Source organism: Platalea leucorodia (assembly GCF_965183815.1).
Source record: "Platalea leucorodia genome assembly, chromosome: 8".
Classification (NCBI taxonomy): Eukaryota; Metazoa; Chordata; class Aves; order Pelecaniformes; family Threskiornithidae; genus Platalea; species Platalea leucorodia.
Window position 1 is genome coordinate 46,825,058 of NC_138830.1, and position 25,280 is coordinate 46,850,337.

The window sequence follows — 25,280 nt, forward strand, 5'->3', positions numbered from 1 at the left end:
GGCAAGATGCTCTTCCCTCCCAGTCCTGACATCCCACCACCCCCTCGAGCATCCTACCGCCCAGACATCACTCATTTAGTGGGTAACTCATCAGCTCCACCACCCACAGTCAGACGGCAAAGGAGTTGTGGCTCAATTTTTAGCAACACTTACAGAAATACAACTAAAGCACAGTTGTGGAGCAAACACCTCCAGGACAATTAGTCATTAAAAATCTTTTTAGAGGCAGCAAAAAGAAAAGTCGAGAACTGCAAAACCAGGGAAAGAGCAGACAGAAAAGACTGAAGAGTTAGGAAGGTAATTTTCCACTTTGTTAGTTACAGTAAACATCTCCAAATAATGTGATCTTATGCAATTTATCAGCCAAACCTCCCTTCTCCATTTTGAAAGGTTACAAGAAGTGGTGAAATATTAGTTAATTTACATCTTAGAGGACCAGCTAAAAAATAACAGAAACATGTAATCTTCTCATAATTACGACGTCAACACTCAACTGATATGAGAAGCCTCTATTCATAGCAGCTAAAAGGAGCATTCATTCCTCTTTACATCAGCCTTTCAGTGTTATGTCTTGATGCAATTTTCAACAGCAGGTGAAATCACTAAAAATAGGAAAATTTTTCACACTGTTTCCACTATCTGGTTTTAATTAAAATACTCAGCAAAACACAGAGGAGCGATAAAGAGGTAACCCTTTCCACCTCAATTGTGCTGTCTGTTCATCATTAGAGAGCCTGGTGGAAACCCCACACACAACGTCAGTGGTAAATATTTTCCCCTACTATTAAAGCAGTGGTTCAGATTAGGATCATGACAAAAGCAATAAAAGATAATTCACATCTGATTATGATCTATGTGGTAGGTATTTTGTGGCCTTTTAAGTTTCAGAAGGTCCACCTGAGAAGCAGGCACCAGAGGGGCTGCTATTGGGAAGACCAGATGAGACCTGAGCTGCCCTGTGTGCTCACATCACAGCAGTGGGACCTTCTGTGTGGGCACTGGGTGGGAGCTGGTGCCTCTCCCACCCAAGACCAACCCACTCCAAACCCTCCAAGCCCTGTGGTCCCCTGTTTAGACACAGCTCTTGTGGACAAACTGCCCAGACGCTGGAGATACGCAGTGCATGGACAGAGCATGGGGGCACCCAGCTTGCAGGCAGACATCCAGTGCACACGTTCAGCTTAGGTATTCCCATGATCCAAGACGGCTCAAGATGCTGTTGGCTTTCGTTGCCACAAGGGCACACTGCCAGGTCATGTTCAGTAGGACCCTAGCAGGCCTTTCTGCAGAGCTGGTTTCCAGCCACTGGGCCCCCAGCTCACACCACTGTACAAGGTTGTTGCTCCCCAGGTGCAGGACTTTGCATTTCCCTTTGTTGAACTTCATGAGGTTCCTGTTAGCCTATTTCTCCAGCCTGTCAAGGTCCTGCTGAATGACAACACATACACCTAGTCTATCAGCCACTCCTCCCAGCATAGTACAATCTGCAGACTTGCCAGGGGTGCACTCTGTCCCATCATCCGGGACATTAATGAAGACATTAAACAGTGCTGACCCCAGTATTGACTTCTGAGGTGCACCACTAGTAACTGATCTCCAACTCGACCTCATCCTGCTGGTCACAACTCTTTGAGCCCACCAGCTCAACTAGTTTTCAGTCCATCTTTCAGTCCACTTACCTAGTCTGTACTTCATCAGTTTGTCTAGAAGGATGTTACGGGCAACAGTATCAAAAGCTTTGCTAAAGCTGAGATCAACAACGTCCACTGCTCTCTCCTTATTCACCAAGCTTTTCATCATAGAAGGCCACCCCAGTACCCCTACTCCACATTTTCCCTAGTCCTCCTTTTGCTCATACATCTGCAGAAGCGCTTACTGACCTTCACATCTTTCCCTAGATCCAGCTCCAGGTGAGCCTTGGCTCTCCCAACCCCAACTGTGTGTGCTCAGAGAGTGATTTTCATATTCCTCCCAGGTCACCTGTCCCTGCTTCCACCTCTCATACATTATACATTTCCTTTTCATTTCTTTCTTAGGAGCCCCTTGCTCATCCATGCAGGCCTCCTGTCACTCTTGCTTGACCTCCTGCATGTCAGGATGGACAATTCCCAAGCTTGGAGACAGCACTCCTTGAAAAATCAACCAGCTCTCCTGGACCCCTTTTCTCTTCTTCCTGGCTACTTCATAACTCCTTTAAGTCAGTAAGGTACAGAATTTATATATATATGATATCCTAAGTCAGGACAGTCTACAGGAATGATCTCCCCTATTGTAGGTAATAGTAGAGACTGGACTTCAGTTTTCAAGTAAAGCTTTCCCTTACTAAATTCACAACAAAATGACATGGGTAAGAGCTACCTGTGAATATTTACACATTCAACTCCTACTTAGAGATTTAACTCCCCAGTGGATTCTCTTTAGAGTTCCAAATAAGCATAAATGCATTTCTGAATCTGACCTTTAATCAAAACATTCAGGATCAGTGTGTAAATCACTCAGTTGGGAATTTCCTTCTCACGTGCTAAATCACTGCAGCACAACCTAATGCAGCCATTCCCTCAATAGCAGCAAAGCCCTTTTGGAATCTCTCCTTTCACTGTATGCACTAAGAAATACATTTGTAAATGTTCCCTTTATTAAAAAACAAACAAACAAACAAACAAACAAAAACCAAACCAAACAAAAAAAAAACAAACCACAAAACTTCTCTTTTGAAAACTAGCTGAAAGAATTAGTGTATTTGTTGGGGGTTTTTAAAATTATTTTTACTTTTTTTTAAATTTTTTAAATTACTAGAGCCTTTGTTTCCAGATGAATCTAGTCTCTTCTGTAATTATATCCATGGAAATAACAGTAGCTTTTACTAAATCTATGAAGAATCTCTCTACTGTGCTGTCTCTGTAAGGTTAAGAGTGGTACTGAGCTGGTGCCTACACATCCCCTGCTTCTCCCACTGGTGCCTTTGAGAGATGAAGGATTTTATCATTTCTGGAGAGGAGCTATTTGTCCAATTTAGAGAAGGAATCATTGTTTATCCTCAATTAAAACAGATTCTGTTTCAATCCAGTACCAGTCACAAAACGCCTTCTCTGGTTGTCTTCCACCACAGCCAGGAAGAGAGAGATGTCTCTAAGCAAAGCAAGAAAAACTAAGTGATCGCTACAAATGATTGTTCCCCGCTGGTTTTCATCTGATAGGAACAACAGCTTTTATCTTGCAGTGGTGTCAGTGACTCAGGCTGACAGGAACGGCTAGTGCAGGGCTCTAGCAGCGAGAACACAGGATGAACATGCAGCCTTTTCCCTGTCTTTCCTGGAACCAACAGGCATGCTGTAAAGATGTGTGGTATCACATAAGAGTTAGCCAAGCAACTTACACCGTACCTAGAAAAAAGCTGTGTTCCTCTACAGTACTAGGTTTAAATCCCGACAGGTATCTCAGTCCTTTACCTGCTGAAGTAAGTAATAGCTAAGTATCATTGACAGCAGCAGGACCTTCAACTCAGACCTGAAATACTGCATGTCCCCCAGCCTCCAACCTCTTCTTTCCCTGTATAATATTGCCTAGTGCACTACTTGCTACTGTTTCTCAATGACCTGATCCTGGAGCTCTTTTAGAGAAGAAAACTTGAAATATTTTATTCCTATTTAGGATCAAACATGGGGACCGTTCTCTGTTCAAATCTACACTCCAGACTGCACAGAACAGAACCACCTTATCTCACCTTCCCCCCACCCGGGCTTGAAAGTTAGTGCCCTGGCCCTGAGCTGCAGGACGAAACACAAACACGCGACTATTTGTTATGAAATGGTCACACTTGACCTTGGAGTCAGTCTTACTCTGCTTTAGACCCCAAGACAACGCTTAGTCTGTTCTCTTAAGTCAACTGCTCTGTGAGAAACTGCAAGCTGCATAGTCCAAAAATTTCCAACAACAATTTGTTTGCAGGCTTACTGAATACTTTTTCTGGCCAGTAACTAGTTTTTTCAGCACAGTAGCATCACAGGTGGAAATGATGTGTACAGAACTGAGCCTGCAGAGTACCACAGCCCTGGCTGCTGCTATTTCTTCAAACCAGGAACGTATACTGTTCAGGGAGATGTTTTTTACAAGTGATTGCTACCTGGGTGTGCAGTTCTTGTCCTTTGAGAAGGGAAGACTCCCACCAATCTCACTGCAGGTTGGTTTCAGTCCTAATCCAATTTAAAACATATATAAGCAAAATAAAACTTACAACCTAGCATTCCCCCACAGTGCCCCTATAATTTGGTTCTGTGCTCAAAATGAAAACAAAGTGGTTTTACAGCCACTTTCAGCTCAGCCCTGGTGCTGGCAGTTCTGGACCAACAAGCAATGCCTTGATATGGCAAAAGCCTAGAAAACAGTGAGGGGGCAAATGCACAGGCATAAGCTTAAAAATAAAGGTGAAATAACATATTTCTCAAAAATTTAAGCAAATATTGTCACATATTTGCCAGAGCTCTCAGCAGCCCCCCTTCTCCTTTTTTGAATCAAAGTTCTCCCTTGAGTTTTACACATTGGTTAGGAATATTAATTTAAAAGCTCCCCAAATGCACATGCTGGTGAGCCGCCCAGCCACAGTGGGCACTCCCAGAGCGACTCACCCTCTGAAGAGCCATTCCCCCCTCACCCCACCACTGCATGCCTCTTCCTCTCTGCTTTTAAATATCAAAGCAAAAGCCATAGCAACCTTGAGGGACCAGAATAGCTACTTCCTTGCAGAAGCCATGGTCTTTGTACAAGCCGGCACAGGCCTTGTATTTGTGGGTTGAGAGGGGACAGGAGTTAAGGCAGGGACAATCCCCACCCAGAAGATCAGAAGAGAGGAACCCCGGCTATTGGGATCAGCCGGTGCACATCGTCCTCATCCAACCACGCAGGCTGGAAGAGCTGGAGGAAGAAACACTTGTATATGAAAGGGAAAGTTCTTGTACCGCTTATTACCCCGACATCTGTGGCTTCAGGTCCAGCTAACATTTGCGTGTGGTCGTGTGCTCTCAGCAGCAGCCCAGAGCCTCTCCTCGCCCCACAAGCGCTGCTGCCGCTGACCTCCGGTTCCTCCCACGGGTGAGATTCAGCTCCACGCCGAAAGTCCCCAGGCACGGCATGCAGCACTGCTGGTGGACAGGGCAGTCAGGTCCACAACTCCCCGGCTCTGCTCCGACCCAGGCGCAGTGGCCTTTGGCAGCCCCTCCGCTTGCTGTCCTACTTGCAGAGCAGTGTTAGAAATTCCCCATACTGGCACACTGTGTGAACCAACCTATTTGGAAATGAAAAAGCTCTAAGCCAATACTCATTATTCATGGAGTACTTTGTCAGAAAAAACGAAAGAAAGTACTTCCTCCAGACCTTGCAATGCACCCTTTCTCTGACCTTGCAATAATCTAACACTGGGTTTCCCAATCTGCCAGTCTTTAACCAAGCAAAACACCCAGTAATTTCAAAGGAAGTTCTGCCCACAAAGTAGTCCAAGATTTGGCTTTAAGCTCAGGAGCTAGCATGTTTTGTTCTGTTGGTTTTTCTTTTTTCTTTCATGAGCTACAGAAATTAGATGGACACAAGTGAGACGAGGTGCCCAGCCAGAGCCAAGCCACCGCTGCTCCCTGCTCCTGCCCGTCGCCACTCCCACAGGGAAGCCAGGCAAAGCCCCTGCGAGGTGGGGAGCAGAGCGGCAGCAGGGAAAGGCAGAGCTTCACACACTTGGCACACCAGGAAGCCGATTTCCAAGGGTGCACTTGGAGCATCTTCAAAGTATTTTCTTTGTGAATAAATGCAAATCAGCCTCTGGGGATCACCTCTTTCTGGGCTGGTTCTTCACTGGCCTGAATTCCTCCCAGGTGTGGAACAGGGGCTGAGAAAGCCTTTTCCCAAAAGAGTAACGTCAGTTTGCTCTTACACAGCATGCAAGGCTGTTCAGCCTAACCCAAGCTACCCCCTTCTCTCTTCCCCTTTTCCTAATAGGTCAGGAAGGTTTTTTGGTTTTGTCTTTTAAAAGAGCGTGGTTTGGCACTCCTGAGTCCTTCCACTCCATGGCACAACGGCTCTCTGAAGCTCTGGGGCAATGTGGGATTTGGCAAGTGAATTGCCACACCTCCACCCTGCCAGAAACTACAGCAAGGGGCAAACCTTGCCTTGCACCTGCCCTGTGTTGCATTCAAAGCTCCAAGCCCAAACCTGCTGTGGATTTGATTTTTTTTCGTGCCTCTGAATTGAGCAGTGACCTGCTTTGCAGGTGTTGCCTGTGCAGCTGCCAGGAAGGCCTGCACCACTCTCCAAGACCAGGCAACACCTCATGGCACAGCCAACCTTGCACAGGAATGTCTCCCTCAAAACTAAGATACAGAAATAAGACTGGGAGATTCTCCTTCCAGGCCAAGCAAAACGACAAATGTTTTTCTAATTGTTCATAAAACAGCATCTGAGACAACACCTGATGGCCGCCAGAATTTCAGGAAAAAACATGAAGTATCAATAAGCAGGACCTATTATTTTGCTGCAAAAAAGGCAACCAAAGGAAAAAAGTGGCAACAGTACCCAGAGCCCCCAGCACTGCATTCACAGCACACACAGTGTCAGGGTGCTCTCTATAACCGCCTGCAGATCAGAGGCAACGGGTGTCACATGCATCACCTATGTCCATACCTGTTCCTCTGCTCTCTACATCCCCTCCAGGTTTAGGTCTTGATACCTTTAAGTGACTTCTGTTCTGGGCAGAAGACTACAAGGAGAGGAAAAGCAGAGGATGCAGAACTCCACTTCTGGACACAACCTCTACCCCACCCTGCCGAAATCACATGCACAGAAAAGTCAGGTTCAGGCCCTGGATCCAGTCTCTTCACACTGACACTTCAGTGCCCCAAGACAGTGGGATCCCAGCTTCTGCAATGAAGAGCTTTCCTAGGATTCACATGTATCTTCCATAAACCCAATGCCTCTTCCTGCGAGCAAGCAGAGCAACTTCGGAACTCAGTGCCGATAGCTGCCTTTGTGTAAGAGCTGAAAGAGGTCAGCAGGCCTTAACAGAACATTACAGCCCTCCTTCACACCATTAACTCCACGTGCTTGCTGTTATTTATATCATAATTTGCAAAAAATTGGTGTCTATCTGTCAAGATACCAAGTTCCCAGGCAAACCGCACAGCCGAAGCACAAAGCAGCCATATACCCGACAGCTCCATGGTGGATACGTCCTGGGAGGTACAGAGGTGGCCAGGCAGAGAAACATGGCAAGTGTAAAACACAGATGTGAATTTACTTACTCCCTGATCTCTGTGGTGTAATAAAAACAACTAGAGTTGACTCCAACCTGTCAGAAACAAGTCAAACATGCCTCCGTGACCTAAACAGGACTATCATGAATGAGGGAGGTCTGGATTTATCAGATAGGTGTTCCATTTTCTAAATAAAAATTTAATTAGTTAATACCTTGTTTGAATTTTATTTTTAGATGTCTTGAGGGGTTTTTTTCTGATTTAAGTCACTAAGGTCTGCACCTGAACCACAGTGGTTTTCCACCAAAGCAAGGGCATCGCTTGCTGTGAACCACTGCTACCTCATAGGGCTGCACCGCAAGGGCTCGGCCCTGTGCTAGCCAGGAACAGGTACAACAAGCCAACACACTTTCTAGGAAGACCAGCTACTGACCTACACTTCAGAAAATTACATGCTTATTTCTCAAACCAGCTCAAAATCTGAACTCTAACACACTTGATTGTTGCGCAGTTCTGTTTTCTATTGAGTGTTTAGATCTGGGAAACATGGCTTTGATTAAAAATGGGCAACCCACCAATTGCAGACAATTTTCACATAACTGCTTGGCAAAAAAAGAGCTGCAACAGTTATTAGCCATTCATCAAAACTTCTGACTTGTCCCCTGAGGAATTACCTGTTTCCCCCATCTACACCTGAGAATTGGGATGCTCAAGATTAACAGCATGGCAACTGCCTCAACACAGACAGAAACATCGAGAGATCCAACATTTTACCAATTACAGCTCTTTCCACTGCCTGGTATAAACAGTCATTTTGTCTCAGCTTGATGTTGGGCTCCAATACCTTTCACTTCTTCTACCTTTTTTTAAAAAAGCAAACAAACAAAAAAAAAAACCCAACCAAAACCAAAAATCAACATTCTCTTTGAACTTAGTTATAGAGAGGTGGAAAGAAGAGTGACACGTGAGACAGCCCACAGAGACCCTGGGTCTAATCCTGCTGCGTTTCATGTCGATGACAAGAACAGGCAGGGCAACAGACAGCAGCACACGGCCGGGCTAGTGTGCTTTTTTGAGCAGAGTAAACCATGGATAAGTGGCAAAGTCTTGCTCAGAACCATTCCCCAACTGATTATTTTCCAATCATTCAACATTGGGCCCAAACAAATGGGTTTAGCAGGAATTTCACACCAGGAACAAAGACAGAACACAAAACCAAGATCCTACTCTAACACTACTGAAGGCAATGTCATATCTGCAAGGCCAGGAAAACAGAATCAAGCCACAGCAGCAAAGACCTCAGCTGTCTCAATTCAGTCGGGCCAGCACTTGATTTATTACAGTAAAAACCAATCATACTTCTCCCCACCTTGTTAGAAGTCCCCTTCTAACAAAGGTTTCCAATCAACTACTCCCTGCACACATGCTGCAGTTTTGCACATGCAAAGTCCATGCACAAAAATGAACCTCAAATTACTCACATTTAAATTTGAGACATCCATGAACAGTTGCCTGGCCCTGTGTTTCAAGTTCAACAACACAACACACCGACCCAACCAGGGACTCGTGTTCAGGACTGGCCTTACCTGATGCTCCCCAAAACCCCACAGGCTGGGGCTGCCAGCACAGAGATAACACTGAAGGAGATGGAGAAAGCACAGCAGAACCACGCAACTTCCAGCCCAGGAGCTTTACTCACGTGATCCCAGTTCCCTGCGCTGCATACGCTTGGGGACGAGCTCGTGGCACAGAAGAAAGGTTTACGCAATGACCGCCAGAACAAACGGGTATTTCCCATGGCTGGGAGAGGCCACAGGGTCTCCGCGGACCACAGGAAATATGATCCAAGAGAGCTGGAGCATCTAAATATGCACAACTGTCAAACTGCATTTAGGCTTTTCGTTTCTTTTTAACTTTGAAATTTTCCAATTTTTCCAAGTGGCCACATTAAAAGGGAAAAAACATCTTGTTTTCACTTTCCAGAAGTTCTGCGGTGTCGCAAGTGAAACAGTTCACCAATTAAATAAATGTTTGGATGGACAGGAAAACATCTGAGAATCCCCAGCAATTCTGCCGCAATCGGTATCTACTTTTCACAAAAACTATAAACATGTTCTGAACTGAAATGAGCCTTGTTCAGCCAAATTCTTAAAAAAGCAATGGTATATGGCTGGATATGACCTTTTGTAACCTATCAAATGCCTCTTCGTTGTCCATTTGATACACTCCCTAGCTATTTCATAACAATATGTGGTATTAATATTCTTTGTATTTGCACATTGCCTTCCCTGCACTTCTCCCAATATTCACAAATACACACATTAACCCTCACAGCAAGCCAGATGCATTTCATTGCTGCTGCCTGCAACTACAGACTTCAGAATTAACCATCTCCCCCAAATCTGGCCTTAAGTATTTGTGTTGTTATTCACAGAATCATAGAATTGTTTAGGTTGGAAAAGACCTTTAAGATCATCAAGCCCAACCGTTAACCTAGCACTGCCAACCCCACCACTAAACCATGTCCCTAAGCACCACATCTACCCATCTTCTCAATACCTCCAGGGATGGAGACTCAACCAAGTGGGCAGCCTCTTCCAGTGCCTGACTGCCCTTTCGGGGAAGAAGTTTTTCCTAATATCCAACCTAAACTTCCCCTGGCGCAGCTTAAGGCCATTTCCTCTCGTCCTATCACCTGTTACTAGGGAGAAGAGACCGACCCCCACCTCGCTACAACCTCCTTTCAGGTAGCTGTAGAGAGCAATAAGGTCTCCCCTCAGCCTCCTCTTCTCCAGACTAAACAACCCCAGCTCCCTCAGCCCCTCCTCACCAGACTTGTGCTCTAGACCCTTCACCAGCTTCGTTGCCCTTCTCTGGACACGCTCCAGCACCTCAATGTCCTTCTTGGAGTGAGGGGCCCAACACTGAACACAGTACTCGAGGTGCGGCCTCACCAGTGCCGAGTACAGGGGCACTGTCACCTCCCTGGTCCTGCTGGCCACACTATTCCTGATACAAGCCAGGATGCCATTGGCCCTCTTGGCCACCTGGGCACACTGCTGGCTCATGTTCAGGCAGCCGTCGACCAACACCCCCAGGGCCTTTTCCACCAGGCAGCTCTCCAGCCACTCCTCCCCAAGCCTGTAGCATTGCATGGGGTTGTTGTGACCCAAGTGCAGGACCCGGCACTGAGCCTTGTTGAACCAACCCAATCACATCCTTCTTCAAAGTCATTTGACTTCTCATGCCTGGCACTTCAAGGAACTCAGTTCTCTGTTAGGTACCTCAGCTCCCAAAACCTCATCACAGGGAAAACTCTAAGCATTCCCGCAGTGTGCAGGCAGCGTGCTGCACCCATCAGCAGATGCCGCGCCAGCCCAACCCCAACAGGCAGCACCAACTAAATCAGCCCAATATACCCCCTCTTCCAAGTCACACACTAGCTGCCACTGTTGCCCTCTTCTCTCAGCGGCAGGGAGGGTCCGGGCTTGCAACCACGCTGGGCGAGATGACGGCTGAGCTGCACTTGTCAGCACGCAGGCACCACCACAACCCCAGCAACACGGGATCACAGAGGTTTAAACCCAACTGCCTACAGGTTTTTGTGCAAAACCTGCGGAGAGGAACTTTTCCAGCATCTCAAATTTGGAAATAGGTGTCACTAGCGATAAATCCTTACCCCCAGCTGAGTCCCCCTGTGGAAGCTCTTACACGTTTTATATGCACAGTAGTTCTCAGCTGAGCATTAAATGAGTGTTTGTGCTCTGGGGTGCTGGGGCTTTTTCTTTAATGAGTCATAGGCCTTTTCTTAGAAGTTTGCTGGAACACATAAATGTGACATTAGAGATTTAGTAAAACTGCTCCAAAAAACAAGGAATGAAGTTTCAGACAATGTGAAATACTCCAGCTGGAAGAGATATACGACTTGCTTGGCCATTTTCTTGTGCTCCGCTGTCTCACGGCACAGTAACAAACAAGGCTATGCTGATAGGGAGTTAAAACAACACAGTGAAGTTAATCAAAAGAGATAACATACCACACAACAGAAATACCTGCTCCAATGTAAAAAAAAAAAAAAAAAAAAAAGGGGACAAAATCCACTTTCAGAGACAGCATCCACACAGGCACAGTGAAAAATCACATAAAAATCCAGTCAAATACTGACATTTATTGGTCGATCACTAGCACATCTGCTGATTTTCTTAAGATCCGAAGGCTGGTCCTGCTCCCAGACAAGCCAACAGGAATCCCGCTGCCAGCCCTGGGAGCCGTCACACCCCTGGAGCATCTCCAAGCAATTCCACATCACAGCCCCAGGTACTGCCGTCCTGTCAGGACTTGAACCTTTCAGGCAGTTGAACACAGCCCTCCAAAACGAGCCTTAAGCTCATAATAAAACTTACAGACACCATGCACAATCCTGAATTTCTTCCTTTTTGCTTCTTCAGTTTTGCTTTATATCATACATTCCCAGCCCTGTCAGAGAGGAGGCACTTTGTCCAGGATGGGCATAAAAATCAAACACCACATTATACTCTAAGAGACACCTAGTTTCTCCAGCCACAGAATAAGAAATTATTTTGGACATGACTAATGCCAACAGCAGAACCACTCCACTTTGGCAGGCTGCGAGACAAAGCACAGACTTTGAAACACCACAGGAGTGGCTGCACCTCCTCTCCCACCAGTGGGGGGGGGACACCTGGGGAGCAGGGTCCCGCAGGATCCCACCACCTTCACCCCAACAAGGACAGCTGCCCAAGCACCCGGCTGGCAGGCCGCCATCGCCAGACGGCACCGCAGGATTACATCCTCTGCCAGTGCCCGAGCTGGGTCCGGGACAAAGACGACATCCCTCCAATGCTGTGGGGCTCCAGGCGCTGCTGAGGAAAACCCCAGACTGTAACTCTGCCAACGTGCCGTGAAGCACTGTCCTGTGATGGCTTTCAGGACATATGATGTAGGTAGCAAGCCAAGCCCAGAGCTTGTGGAACTTCTGCAAAAGTTTTTTTGTTTTAGTAAAACTGTTTGGCTTATTGCTGCTGTTATATTTTCTTTCCATTGATGAACAACCCTTTTAAACACCTGAAAATTACTTTGCCAGATTTTTTTTTTCCCTCTTTTTTTAATAACCATTTTAGTATTTGGCAAATTCTCTTGCTTTGAGAAGGCTTCCTAAACATCCAATATCCACATGGCTCTAACAGAGACATTTATATCGTAATTTATTAACCATAGATATTAAGGATTTCAGCCTAGACTGGTATCTTTGCTGCTGCCACCAAGCCATCAGTGGGAACACATGAAGTTGTATCATTTACATGTTTTAAACATAAAAATGATACATCTTCAGGGAAATTTTCCACTAAGAAGCATCAACTTCAATCACATAACTACAGCTACTTTGACAATTACCTGTTCCTTCACAGCAGGGTCACATTTCTACTCTGCAAAATACAGCGGCCACAGAATCCATTAAATGATTTAGTCCCAATTCCCAGGCCACTGCGTACAAATTTCCAGTGCGTCATTTAACATCAAACTGGGACATTCGCACACATAAATCTTTGTGGACGATCATGCACAGAGGCTAGGTAAACAGCTGCCAATACTAGTTAAACTCCACTAGAGGAACAGTTTTTTACTTTGAATCTTGCTTAGGATGTCTCCCTGACTCCCTTAAGAGGGCATACCTGATAGGGGTTTTTTGCGGGGTGGGCACAGGGGGAAGGGTGTGTTTAAAAGCCTGATGTTACTTCTGGGAATTTGAGCGCCTCTTACTTGAGGAATGCAATACAGACCTGGCTTGGAGCTCGTGACAGAGCCCTAAAAAAAAAAATTAGCAGATCTAATGAACTGCTCAGCATTTCACACAGCAGCCCCATAGCTCTGTGACCACCAAGGGCACAGCACGCTCCAAACCAAAGCCAACTGCAACACGGGCTCCACTCAACCCTTGCAAACCAGTATCCTTTCCACAAGGATACGGACACTTTGAAACAGGGGAAAAGAAACTTCCTTCTCCGCACGCATTTTGTGTGTAAACAATCTCCTTTACTTCAGACCCGTAGAGCTGGGTGGCTCGTCCCTTCCCCGCCTCTTGGCACACTGCTGCATCACCCCGTGGCGCAAAAGCAACCAGATACGATGTCCGCAGGCGTAGGTGAAGGGGTACATTTCCCAAACCATAAGGCGGCAGGAAAGGGTAACAATTAAACCAGAAGTTAGTATACCACAGCAGTGCAGACGCCTATGCCAACTCTTGTATTATACATCCAAACCTCTGTATCAGAAACCTCACCTGTGGTAGCCCTAATAAAACACGTGGCAGTGACACGACGTCACCACCCCCCCTCTGCATGCAGTGCTTTTGGAACAATGCAGAGAGAACCCAAGAGTAAAAGCACAAACAACAAAACCAAGCAAAAAACGTTCACCATCAAATAATACCCCTATTCACAGTCAAGTTTCCTGCAACTGAAGGTAAGAAAGCAGCCGTCCCCATCTACACAACGTGCTTCGGTGCAAATTATAGTCGCACAAATTTCCATTTAATGTTAGTTGTACATCTAGTACTTAATAAAATATAAACACACTTATATTCCCCATCTCTCCCCTCCTGTTATTGCATATGGCACAGTTTACCACTTCCCAGCTTCACGGAGACTCACAAGCATGGCTAGCAGGGACTGCAAGAAGCCATCTAGAACCACTCCCACATCCTTCACAGAACATTTCATACCACAGACAAAAAAAGACTTTTTTCCAGCTCTGTTGGCTTGTATTATCACACTTATTTTTTGCATCCCTCTTCGTTGTCTTGAATTCTTTCTACATTCTCCCCCCACACCTTCCTACTTCTTCTTCCCTTTGGATGACCCTCCAGCTCCAGCCTTCCCCTATCACTATTTACCATTATTTTCTTGACTCATTCAGCCCATCATTCACTCCCTTCCCCTCTTCCTCCCCTCTCACGCACCCAGGCACACGCAGCAGCACACCATTCGCTCTCCCCTTGACGCACACGCAGTCTGTGCTGCCTGTTGTCTCAGTGTAGGATCAGTGACGGGAGGGCAGGCTCCCGGCAGCTGCAAGCCACCAGGATACTGCTAATTCACACGTACCCCAGCATCTCTTCCTGCACCTTCCCCAGTGAACGCACGCCTCCCTTCTCTGACCCCATTTTTGAGGGCTTTCTTGCATTTCAGCTAAAAAATGCTGACCACTCTCAAATCAGTTTCAGCAATATATTTTCCAGCTGTAACTGGGAGATTAGCAAAACCAAACTCTGAAGTACATGACCTGTTTGAACACTTCAGCAGGCAACACCATGTAAGTTTATTTCTATTTAGATGTTTGCCTATTAAAGGCTCAAATCTGGTGGAAAAGAAATCATTTTTCACAGGACAGCCTCAACTGCAAAAGCTGAAGGATCTCCACTGCTTATCAAAGCCAAATGGATTTCTAGGCCTGGATAAAGAGAAATACAAAGTAATTCCCAGACAACAAATCTTTGCTTATTTCCAAAAACACTGAGATATCAACAGTTACCTCTATTTTGACAGAAATGGGAAAGATCTAATATTTCACAAAGAAAGCTTCAGGAAATCGTAAGACAGAAAACAACACTTTAGCAAATATCTGGTCTGGTCACCAACTGCAAGCTCACTTAAATTCCGTTTCATTTTCAAATATCATCTTTAAGCAATGCAGCTTCTAGGGACTTAGCACTGTTACCTGTCTTAATTTTGATCTCACTTGTACATACACCCTTCCGTCACATCAACCTGCACACACAAAAGAAACATGAACATACAACTCTGAACTCACAAGCACACTGTAGGGCCCAAAAGCCAATCCTGCAACACCAGCAGGATTTCTCAAATCAAAGAAACAGATTTGCATGGGTGACTACGTACATAAAGGGCAGAAAGGGCTTGGATGGGTCTAGGGATCTATTTCTTCCCTTCACCTACCTACCAGGCCAAAGGCTTTTCAAAAGGATGTCATCAGCAGCATTTCTTGGTGGTGCTGCAAAAAACATGCTGGTACTACTGGGTGGCTTTCTGGAAAGATCCAGGAACTCTCAAATGTCAAGCCTACCTGCTAGGGTAAGAACAGGCTTTTACTGGACAGATGACTGCAGGTAGTAACAGAATCCAGACTTTGTCTCATTCCGAGACATCAACCGACCCCTGCTTTGCTTGGTAGACCTCCTACAGGGTACTGCGAAACGGGCTGTTTCCCTCAGCGTGGAGAAGGGTCAAGGGTGCCCGTGGAAGCCAAGAAAGGTGACAGCTCTCTGTGACGGAACCGCTTGTTTCTCACTGAGGAGTACCACATGCGAGATGGACTTACTGTATTCTGCACATCAAATATGAGAGACAGAGGGGTGAGGTGGCAGCAAGGGGCAGGGAAGACACTTGGCATGCAGAGATGGGGAAAAGCACCTTCACAAAGGGCACCGCACAGTGGTGCCAAAGGATGCCAGCAAGATTGCAAACTTGTTTGTCTCTCTCTAGACTTTGCACAGGCAGGAAACAATCTGCACTCCCCCCGCCTCCCTAGTCTCATGGTGCCTTTTCCATCTCCTCTTTAGTTCAAGACAGTGAGGTAATTAAGTCACTTCTTGCACTGGATCCCACCACCCTGACCAAGATGAGCAGACAGCCCTTGTTGGGTGACGGCTATAGCACAGCAGGGGCTGCTGGGAGCGCAAGATTGCTGCCTGCACCCTTCCATCGAGTCTCCTTCCATTTCTGACAGCACACCAGCAGAGCTACAGGACATAAAGAGAGATCTTTTTCAAAAACAACAGCCAAATCAGCATGACTGTTCAACACGATGACAGTTCCCTGCCCAGTAGGTGGCAAGCCGTAGGTTTACAGTCAGTCCCACAAGGACTGCTTCGACTTGGATGAGCATACCAGAATCCAGTTTTTGCCTTAAACTGTCTTTTTCAACACCTAGACATCAGACTGAAGAATGCTGCAAAGTAAATAGAATTCAAGCCAGCGCCTGAGACAATAACTTTCCAACACCCACAAATGTCTTGTTGACACCTCAGGATGCACATTCAATTTAAAACATCCTTGAAACACAACTTTGACAATTCACCTCATCACATACGAATGCTCAGCTGAGAACAGTTATGAAAGTGAGTGAAAGCACTTTTTTATTACCTCTTTTCTCAGCATCTGCCACTAAACCGAGCACGTTTACTGAACTGCTGGTACCTTGACAAGGGACAGACAGGGGGTCTCAGTGGGTTGAGGATGAAGCAGTTTGGGCATGGGTTGCATAGGAAGCAGCTACAAGGGAATGAAGTCTCACAGCTTTACCCAATCCAACTGCAGGCTGCTGCCAAAGGAATGGTCTCAGCCTCCCAGAGCCCTCTGTCTGCACCCTCTCCCTTGCGTCAGCTCCAGCCACCTCATCGACAGGGATGAACTGGAGCAGCTCACCAATCCAGCCCAAAACAACCCTCCCTCTCCCCTTCCTTCTCTGCAGGCATCATTTTCTCTAAGATCAGTGAGCGCATGTGGCTGCAATGTGCTGGTGGGAGCACTTGGAAGTGGCAGGGTGCTACCTCTCAGCTGTGCAATGGGGGGTAGGGCAGATGCAGAGCACTCCTTTTGCAGCACTGTCATCTTCAGTCGGATTAAATCAACTGCGGAAGGGCGTTTTCCTTCTCTCTACAGATGCACTGAAGCCTGCCAGAAGAAAGGGGAGGATGGAGAAGGTGAGGCAGGAAAGCCAAGCTCCCAGCACAGCGCTGCTCAGAGCCACTCACACCAGAACGGGCAGAGATGGCTGTCAGTCCCCTAGACCTGCTGAGCTGCACGCTGCTTGGCCCCCTTGGCACCTTCCAGATGCTCAGACCCTGCACGTGTCCTCCATCATGTACGTGTCTGCCCCAGACTACAGGTTCCTCCTGAAGTGGAGCAGTGTGGTGTGGGAGAGCAGCCAGGGACTGCCAGCACAAGCGTGGTTAGGGGAACACTCAGACAAACTGACCCACAAACAGAATGAAGGCAGGGTAGAGTTGTTGCTCCTCCAAATAGGACTGGTTAGTTGCTTGACCTCAGTTTCAAAATAACACACTGCTCAATTTTTCAAATTTTTCTTCTTGGGGGGTGGGGGGGCCAGAACATAGTAAAATTACCAGTGTCCTCATATAAGCATTGACTCACTAGACAATTGAGTTCATCTAATCAAGGAGTACTAAACCATCTCCTCTGTTCCCTCTACCTTGTTAGACTACTGGCTCAACACTTCTGTTCTCCACGGGCATCACAGAGCACTCCGCAACTGCCTTTGGAGTGTGCCAGGCACCAGCGCTAAGGCAGCGAATGCGTAAGCAAAGACTTCAGCTGTGGTACGTGCGAGCTGCTACCCAAATCAATGCATTTCTCCTTGCTTCCCTTTATCAACCTTGTTTAAGACCCTCTCAGGTAAGTCGAACCAAATAGCAGACTCCTCCCCACCCTGTTCTTGCCCTCCTTGTCTCTGACCCATCAGCCTGTGATCGTCCCTGCCAACCACTGGTTCGCTTGCTCAGCTGAAGCTCAGCATTCGCCTCCACGGGTGATGTGAACCAGAAATGCGGGATCAAGCTCACAAGGATTTACCAAAACCTCAACAACCCACAGAAATCAACTTTCTCTTTTAAAGCACCCCAGTTTTCTGGGTTTCATCTGCTTCCAGGGTGCAAGTCACAGCAGTGCTTCTTTGCGCTGCTACAACAAATCCCTACAGAGCAGCCGGTACGTACACTCTCTAGGCATAAAGGCGCAAGCTTACTGCTGATCCTACATAGGATGTGTCTGCTGAGGTATAGGGCATGCTGCAACACGTTGCTACAGAATATACCTGCAAGTAGTGACACTTGCAACAGGCAAATTCTTATAAATAAGAAAAACCCACTCACAACAGATTCCCCAGGGCTGCTCCTGGAGTCCCCGATCGCACACCCAGCTTCCCTGGCCACTGGAAACACCTCTCAGAGGCTCAGGACAGCTGTAACTTGTTTCTTACTCTGAATGCATCTTATTTCTCAATCTCTCACTGTATACCACAGAAATTTTGAAGGCAACATTTATTGCAGTTAGTGTGTTAACAAGCCCTCCCACCCAGCTTCTGCAGCTACTCAGAAGTGAATCATTATTGTCCTCAGCTGGAGTAGCTCAGCTGGTGAGGAGTACCACGCCAGGTGCCAGGCCCCGCAAAGGATGCGGTGGGGGACCATCAGCTTTCTTATCAGCCCCAGATGGGATGGAGGGAGGCAGTAAGCACTGCATTCAGCTTCCTCTGTCTGGGCACAAGAGTTTGTAGAAACTACGCCACTGCAGCGCACAGAAAAGTTTTCCTGGTAGGAGAGGGTACTGCTCGCTCAGCTACCTCCGCCGATCAGCACAGGTCTGTCTCACTACAAGCATCTTGCAGACACTTGCAAGGAGCCCTACAACTCCTCCTTTCCATGCAGAGAACACTAATGCTGTGCCAAAAGCAGTCTGAATCCTCGTGTTTAAATCAGCGACCAAGGTAATGCATGTCTCCATCCTCAGCAATGCTCGTGTCTGTTAGAAATCACACACCACCAGGGAGCCTGCGCCCAGGCAGCACACGAAGGGGCAGAGATAACTGTCCCCTCAGAGGCCACAGATGAGGGCTGGCTCATCCACAACCCCGCATCTTCCGAGGCCTCTTCTCCCTCCCCTGCTGGGAGCTCCTATGCGAGAGCCCTCACTCCTCGTTCCAGCAGGGAACAAACGGCTCCTGAGGGCTGCCCAGCTCATCCACAGTCCCCAGTGCGGGAGAAACACGGCAGCATTTACATGCTCCAGGATCATCTTTCAAAGGCATTTTGGCCTTTTCCACCCAGTACAAAGTAAGAAAGACAGCGGAGCTTAATCCTAACTTGTGTGACTACAAAATGTGTTCACTCATTTCGAGAAGTTACTTTTGTTCTATAAAGGCTCAACAGAAATTCAGGAGACGGCCAACAGGCTGATGTAGCCTCAGCAGGGACAGAGGGCTCTCCTCTCCCAGGCATGACACCGACCCCTGCCAGCCTTGCGTGCTGAGCAGACCCTGCAAGGCCTCAAGGCGCAGAAACAACACTAGGGCTCCCACAGGCACTCTAATCTAGCACAAAGATTTTATTGAAGGAGGCACTAAAAATTGCTTCACCAGCCACACTCATCATCTACAGAAGTTATCACAGACGGCCTGAGAGCACGACCACAAACGCCACAGCCTCAGGGATGCTGGAGGTTATCAGTGAAGAGGGTCACCGTGAGCCCCAACAGCTTCTCTAACACCTCAGCCAAGTCTCCCATCCGCACGTGGAAGGGGAAGCACCACGCACCCCGGCAAACAGCGTACGGAATAGACGGCAGAGAGGTCAAGCACCAGGCACAAGCTATGGTGCAAGCGCTTCTGACACCAGTTAGATGAACCGCCTTTGTGGCGCTACGGGACTTGAGCAGGCACCTCGTCCAGCGCAGCCCCGGGCATCACACACCCGCCTTCTCCGCAGCCAAACCCCCCGGGTCCGGGCAGGCCCCGCACACCGCCGCCCCCCAGCCGCTCGCCCCCTCCAGCAGCCCACTCACCGAAGTACTCCTTCTTCATGTGCATCTCCAGCTCCTTCTCCAGCTCCAGCGTCAGGGCCTCCAGCCGCCTCTCCGCCTGGCTGGGGCCGCTCTCCCGGCACGGCGTCACCTGGTAGGGGAGCTTGAATTTGGGGGCCGAAGCGGAGCCTTTGGTCGGGCTGTAGGCGTAGGGGGGCGCCGCCTCGGGGGCGGCCGGGTGCTGCTGGTCGTGCCGCGGCGGGGACTGGGCATAGATCTTGTGGTAGACGTCCCCCAGCTCGGGCACGGCGCCGTCCTCCTGTAGGCCGGGCCCCAGCAGCGAGGAGCGGGGCGAGGGCAGCTGCAGCTCGGGGTAGGCGCTCATGGAGCCGCGGGAGCTCCGCGAGCTCTGGCTGGAGATGCTGGAGCGGGGGCTGACCACGGCGGCGCCCGCCGCGCCGCGGCCCTCGGGGCCGCAGAGGCTGGAGCGGGGGCTGGCCAGGGCGAGCCCGGCGCCGCCCGCCCCCTCCGGCTCGGCGCTGCCCGGCGGGCCGTACCTGGAGTCCGAGTAGCTGGAGCGGGGGCTGGTGGTGCAGGAGTACTGGCTGGCGGTGCTGGAGCGGGGGCTGGCGTGGCGCTGGTCGTAGCCCATGCTGATGCCGCTGGTGCGGTTGCTGCTGGGCTTGCTGCCGCCGCCGCCGCCGTCGTAGCTGGTGAGGCTGGCGCGGGGGCTGGAGTGCTTGCTGGTGTCGCTGGCCGTGCTGGCGTAGCTGGAGCGGGGGCTGAGGGCGGCCCCGTCGTACTGCACCAGGCTGGCGCGGGGGCTGCCGTACTTCTCCTGGCCGGGCACCACCAGGCTGGAGCGGGGGCTGGAGAACTTCTCGTAGGGCAGCGCGGCCGCGCCGCCCAGGCTGGAGCGCGGGCTGGAGAACTTGCCGTGCTCGGCGGCGGGGCCCGGCGAGGAGGCGGCCAGGCTGGCCCGCGGGCTGGCGGCGCCGTACTTGCCGTCCGGGCCGCCGGCCGCCCGCCCGCCGCCCTTGGCCACGTAGCCGCCCTCGTAGGCGCTGCCCGCGGCGTAGCGGTAGCCCTCGGCCGAGTAGCGCTTGCCCTTGTCGGCGAAGCCGCTGTAGCAGGGCAGCGCCACCTCGGAGCGGGTGCACAGCCCCTCCTCGCAGCACGGCGGCCCCGCGGCCGGCGGCGGCTCGGCGGCGGCGCGGCCGTTGGCGGCGCGGAGCGGGGCGGCCGGCGCGGCGGGCGGGTAGGCTTTGCCGCAGGGGGCGGCGGCGGGGAAGGCTTCGGCGGGCGGCGGCGGCGCGGCGGTGCCGTTCATCTTCCGGCCTCGCTGCTCCGCCGTCATGTGGGCGGCGATGACCCGCTTGGTCTCCTCCAGGTCGGGGTGCAGCGCCAGGTCCCGGCGGCCGCCCCGGCCGTACGGAGCCTCCGGGCAGGGCTCGTAGAGGGACAGATCCTCCATGAACTTGGTGGCCTTCAGTGCCATGTCCTCCTCGTACTTATCCATGCTCGGCCGGAGCCCGGCGGCGCGGGGCGGGGGAGGGACGGCGAACTCCACGAAAGCACAGCCCAGAGCAGAGAAAGAAAAGGGGGGGGGGGGGGGGGAAGCCCCAAAAAAACCCCAAAACACCCCAAAAGAAAGCCCCTTCACGCGGTCCTGGCGGGGCAGCGGCGGGACGCGGCTCCTCTCCGGAGGGCTGCTCGGCGGCGACCGGGCGGGGCGGCAGTCACCTCGGCGGCATCCCCGCGCCGCAGCGCTGGGCTCGGTGCGGCCGGGCTGCCCGGCGGAGCGCGGCGAGCGGAGGCGAGGAGCCTCTGTGTCACTTTCCAGCCTTAAATAAGTTGCTCGGTCCAGTCAATGGCGCGCGGCGCGGAGGAATTTGCGCTCGGCGGCTCCCTGCCCCCGCCGCCCCCGGCCGGCCGCCCCGCGGCGGGGCCGCGGCCCGGCCCGCACCCCCGGGCGGGGGGCGAAGGCGGCGGCCGGCCCGGAGGGGCTTTGCGGCGCGGCGAGCGGAGCGCGGGGCGCGGCGAGGCAGGGACTCCTTTGTGTGGGGCAGGAATGCGAGGAAGGAGACTGGGCGCTGCGTCCCGCTGGAATGTAGTTAATGCCGGAGCCAAACAATGATTTTCACCGAGTCAGTCAGGGAGAGGGCGGCCGCGGCGCTGCTCGGCGGCGGGGCCGGCGGCTCCCCTCCGCGCCGCCCGCTCTCCTCCTCGGCCGGCGCTCGCCGAGCCCTGCCCGGGGCCGGCGGGCGGGCGGTGCCGCTGCTCGCCGCGGACCGGGAGGCGGCGGGGCTGTCACCGCGCCGCGGGCCGCCGCCGCCGGGCGGGAAGCTGGGGGCCGAGGAGAGTCCCCGCGCGGGGGCTCGGCGGAGCGCCCTGAGGGACGCCGTGCACGGAGGGGTCTGTCAGGGAGGCAGGCAGGCGGCGAACGGCCGCCCGGGGTTCCCGCCTTCCGGGGGGGCTCCGCCGCTCCCGACCCTGACTGGAACTTCCCGGCGGGACCCGCGGCCTCGTCCCGCCGCGGGAAGGGGCAGCTCTCGCCCGCCCTCCTGCCGGGGCTGCGGCCCGGAGCGCCGGGTCGAACACCGGCATCGCGGTGGTGCCTGCGGTGGCCGGGGCACCGGCCAGCCCCGCTGCTGCGAACGACTCGCACCTGTGCGGAATCCCCCGAGCCGGCCAGGTGCCGCCGCTGAACGGACCTGTGCTTTAGCGCAGCAGCTGATCGTTATTTGCAGTTAGTTATTTAGCCTTAAAAGAAAAAAAAAAAAAAAGCAGTACTAAGACACATGATAAACATATTGTGGCCTAAAGCAATCTATGAATTGACACGAGTTTAAAAAGGTGTGCTGCTATCTGCGTAACTTTGCAAGAGCTTCATTTGTTGATCCAGTAACACACAAGACCCAGCACTGCTTGCCATTTACACATGTATACACACGAAAAAGGCTGTCAGAAAACAACATCTCCAAAAAGCCTATGAAACTGAGACCTCCGATACTAAACCGTAGCCTACAGTTAATTTTTTTGCAACTAAGCTGCAAATGCCTGACGATCACTTATGTTGACAGCAGAAAAGCTGGTGAAGCCCTAACAATAGGTACCTGAGCGGTGTCCTTGCACTGCTGGGTGCTGAGCACCCCGCCAGGAGAGAAATATGTTGCAAGTCTGAGCTGTAGGTACTCTGCCATGCCAAGAACATTTTATCCTGTTATCATCCCTAATTAAACATTAAAAGCAACTGTGTACTCAAAAATGTCCCCAGCTGTGGAGGGCAACTGACTGGCGATCTGTTTGTGTGTGTGTGCAGGGGTGGCAAGCAAAAAAAAATCCAACAAACTATGGAAATGTGCAGAGCAAGACCTGAAAAGTGAATCTGTTAGACATGGGAGAGGTGGTCCACTGCCAATATGAACATACGCGTGCAAACACAACCAATCCTGGGAGTCAAGTGCTCTTTTCTAATGCATGTTCACATCTTTCGTTACACTTTTTGCCCGTCTCCTAAACAAGCTGTTGCCACATGCTTCTGCAGCTTACCATTTGCGGAGCAAGTTACATTTCACCTCCAGTCTGCAGGAGCGTGATGGTCGAAAGCACCTCTTGCAGTTGTGCGTCCTGGTGCTCCCACACACGCAGCGCGGGCCCGCGGCGTCAGCAGCAGAAGCTGCCCAGCAAATGCGCCAGGGCGCTGAGTGGGATCCAAGCAGCAGTTCAAGTCCCCATCCCATTCAAGCCTTGGACTTTCTCGTAAAGCTGTCAGCAAAGACACAAACTGTGCTGTTAGCCACGTAGCGTGTACACGTACCTGCCACGAACAAAGAGGGTTCCTTCCACAGAGCACGTGGAAATCACCGTTAACTTGAGCCCTCATCTGCCCCACCTGGGAGTCCTGCACAAAGTGCGTTTGGGGCTGTGGGTGTCGCAGGGGTGGTGCCTTCGAGTGCACCAGTGCAGAGCTCCTTCTTCAGTCGTTCCTGGGGCCTGTACGAGGATGTTCTATCCTGCTACTGGCTTTGAACTGCTTACTGCCCCTCTTTATAAGGTTGTCTTCCTGAGAAACTAGGAGAGGCTCACGGACAACCTGGGAACTCGGTCCATCAGAGCACATGTAAAGGAGAATTAGTTTACGCTATATTAGATAACTTTACTATTAATCTATCAGAGTAGGTAGGACATACTGGAAGGCCCTGCCTGTGTGCTCATGCAAGGAAGCATTTTGAGCAGCTGTCTTTACAGTAGAACTGCAGAGCTGATACTGTGTGAAGTCAAAAGCGTAAGCTACAGCAGGAGCTTGTTGTCCTCCTGTAGCTCTGTCCTTCTGAGCCACAAATCTGCCCTTGTTCCGCCTTTTGAGGCAACCAGTTCTATACTGCTTCTGCCGCCAGCAGGTAGCAAGTTTCTACGGAAAGCCTCTTGGTACGTAAGTCGTTAAAGCACATGTTTTGTTGAGAATGAACTCATGGGAAAAACACACTGGGGACCAAGAGCATCTGGGGAATCTAAGGAAACAGCCCTTTTTAGTAAGCAATGTGGATCAAATGACAAAAAATCACTTACTTTCACTGTTGAAAGCTTATGCTCAATAAGCAAACCCTCAGAGCCAGGCCCAGCCGAGCCTGCTGCAGCCCTGGTCCAGCGTATCCCTGCAGCGTTCCCGTCCCAGCCCTGCTGCAGGGGCAATACTACAGACCCGCTCTTCCCCAGTAAATCGTCCTTCTGTCATACACACAACGAACATAACATTTATCCACATTGTAGCCACAGATGTAGCCCACATGGGTGAAATAAATATGTTTGCAGTGGTGCATAGCACACTCAAGCACTGCTGCATTTCTCACAGAGGACCATATGTGCTGGGCTGTGCAAGTAAAGTGTAGACTTAAAGCTGCTGTTGCTGTAATAAGTAGCCCCATCATTCTCCTTACTGTTATATACAAGAAAACCCAAAGTACTAGGCAATTACAGCTTGACAATCCTGACATGTTTTTCTGCCCACTTTATTTTAAATGTATTTGCTTAATTTTAACAATCAGCAGTAAAATGTATATATTGCAAAAGACTTGTACAACTAAGAGCACAAGAGCTGTCACGGAGTATTATAAAAGCTGAACTTCATTTCTTAATTTGTCGTGGTAATCCTGACACCTGATTTTAAGTTATATCAGTAAATCAGATATTAAGGAAAGCCAGCTGCTTCTGTTAAATAAACTCCTTTGTCTAAGACTTAAAGGGAGCAAAAAAGCCAGGTGGAGTTATTGATCTGTGAATATCAGCTGGCTGGGCCTCACAGGCAGCGCGCTCCCGTTTCTTCTAATTGCCAGTGCCTTCAAGGAAATGCTGCCCATGCCAAGAGGCAGGGGGACCTGATGGTCGGCTGGGGGTTTTGTCTCCCTGAGTCGCAAACAGTTTATTACCAACAAAGCAGAGAATCTGTAAATGTAAGGATTCACGGGTGAAA

The 25,280-nt window shown here is 50.2% G+C and overlaps 1 protein-coding gene across 1 annotated transcript in view; it reads right to left on the reverse strand.

Moving 5' to 3' along the window:
• WTIP (WT1 interacting protein) overlaps nt 1-21,580 on the reverse strand; it is an 84,964-nt gene extending 63,384 nt beyond the window's left edge. The window contains exon 1 of the mRNA XM_082320895.1: nt 19,850-21,580. Within this exon, the coding sequence (XP_082177021.1) occupies nt 19,850-21,326 (1,477 nt within the window). The 5' untranslated portion in view covers nt 21,327-21,580. The remainder of the gene's footprint in view (nt 1-19,849) is intronic.
• Between the last annotated feature and the right edge of the window lie 3,700 nt (nt 21,581-25,280).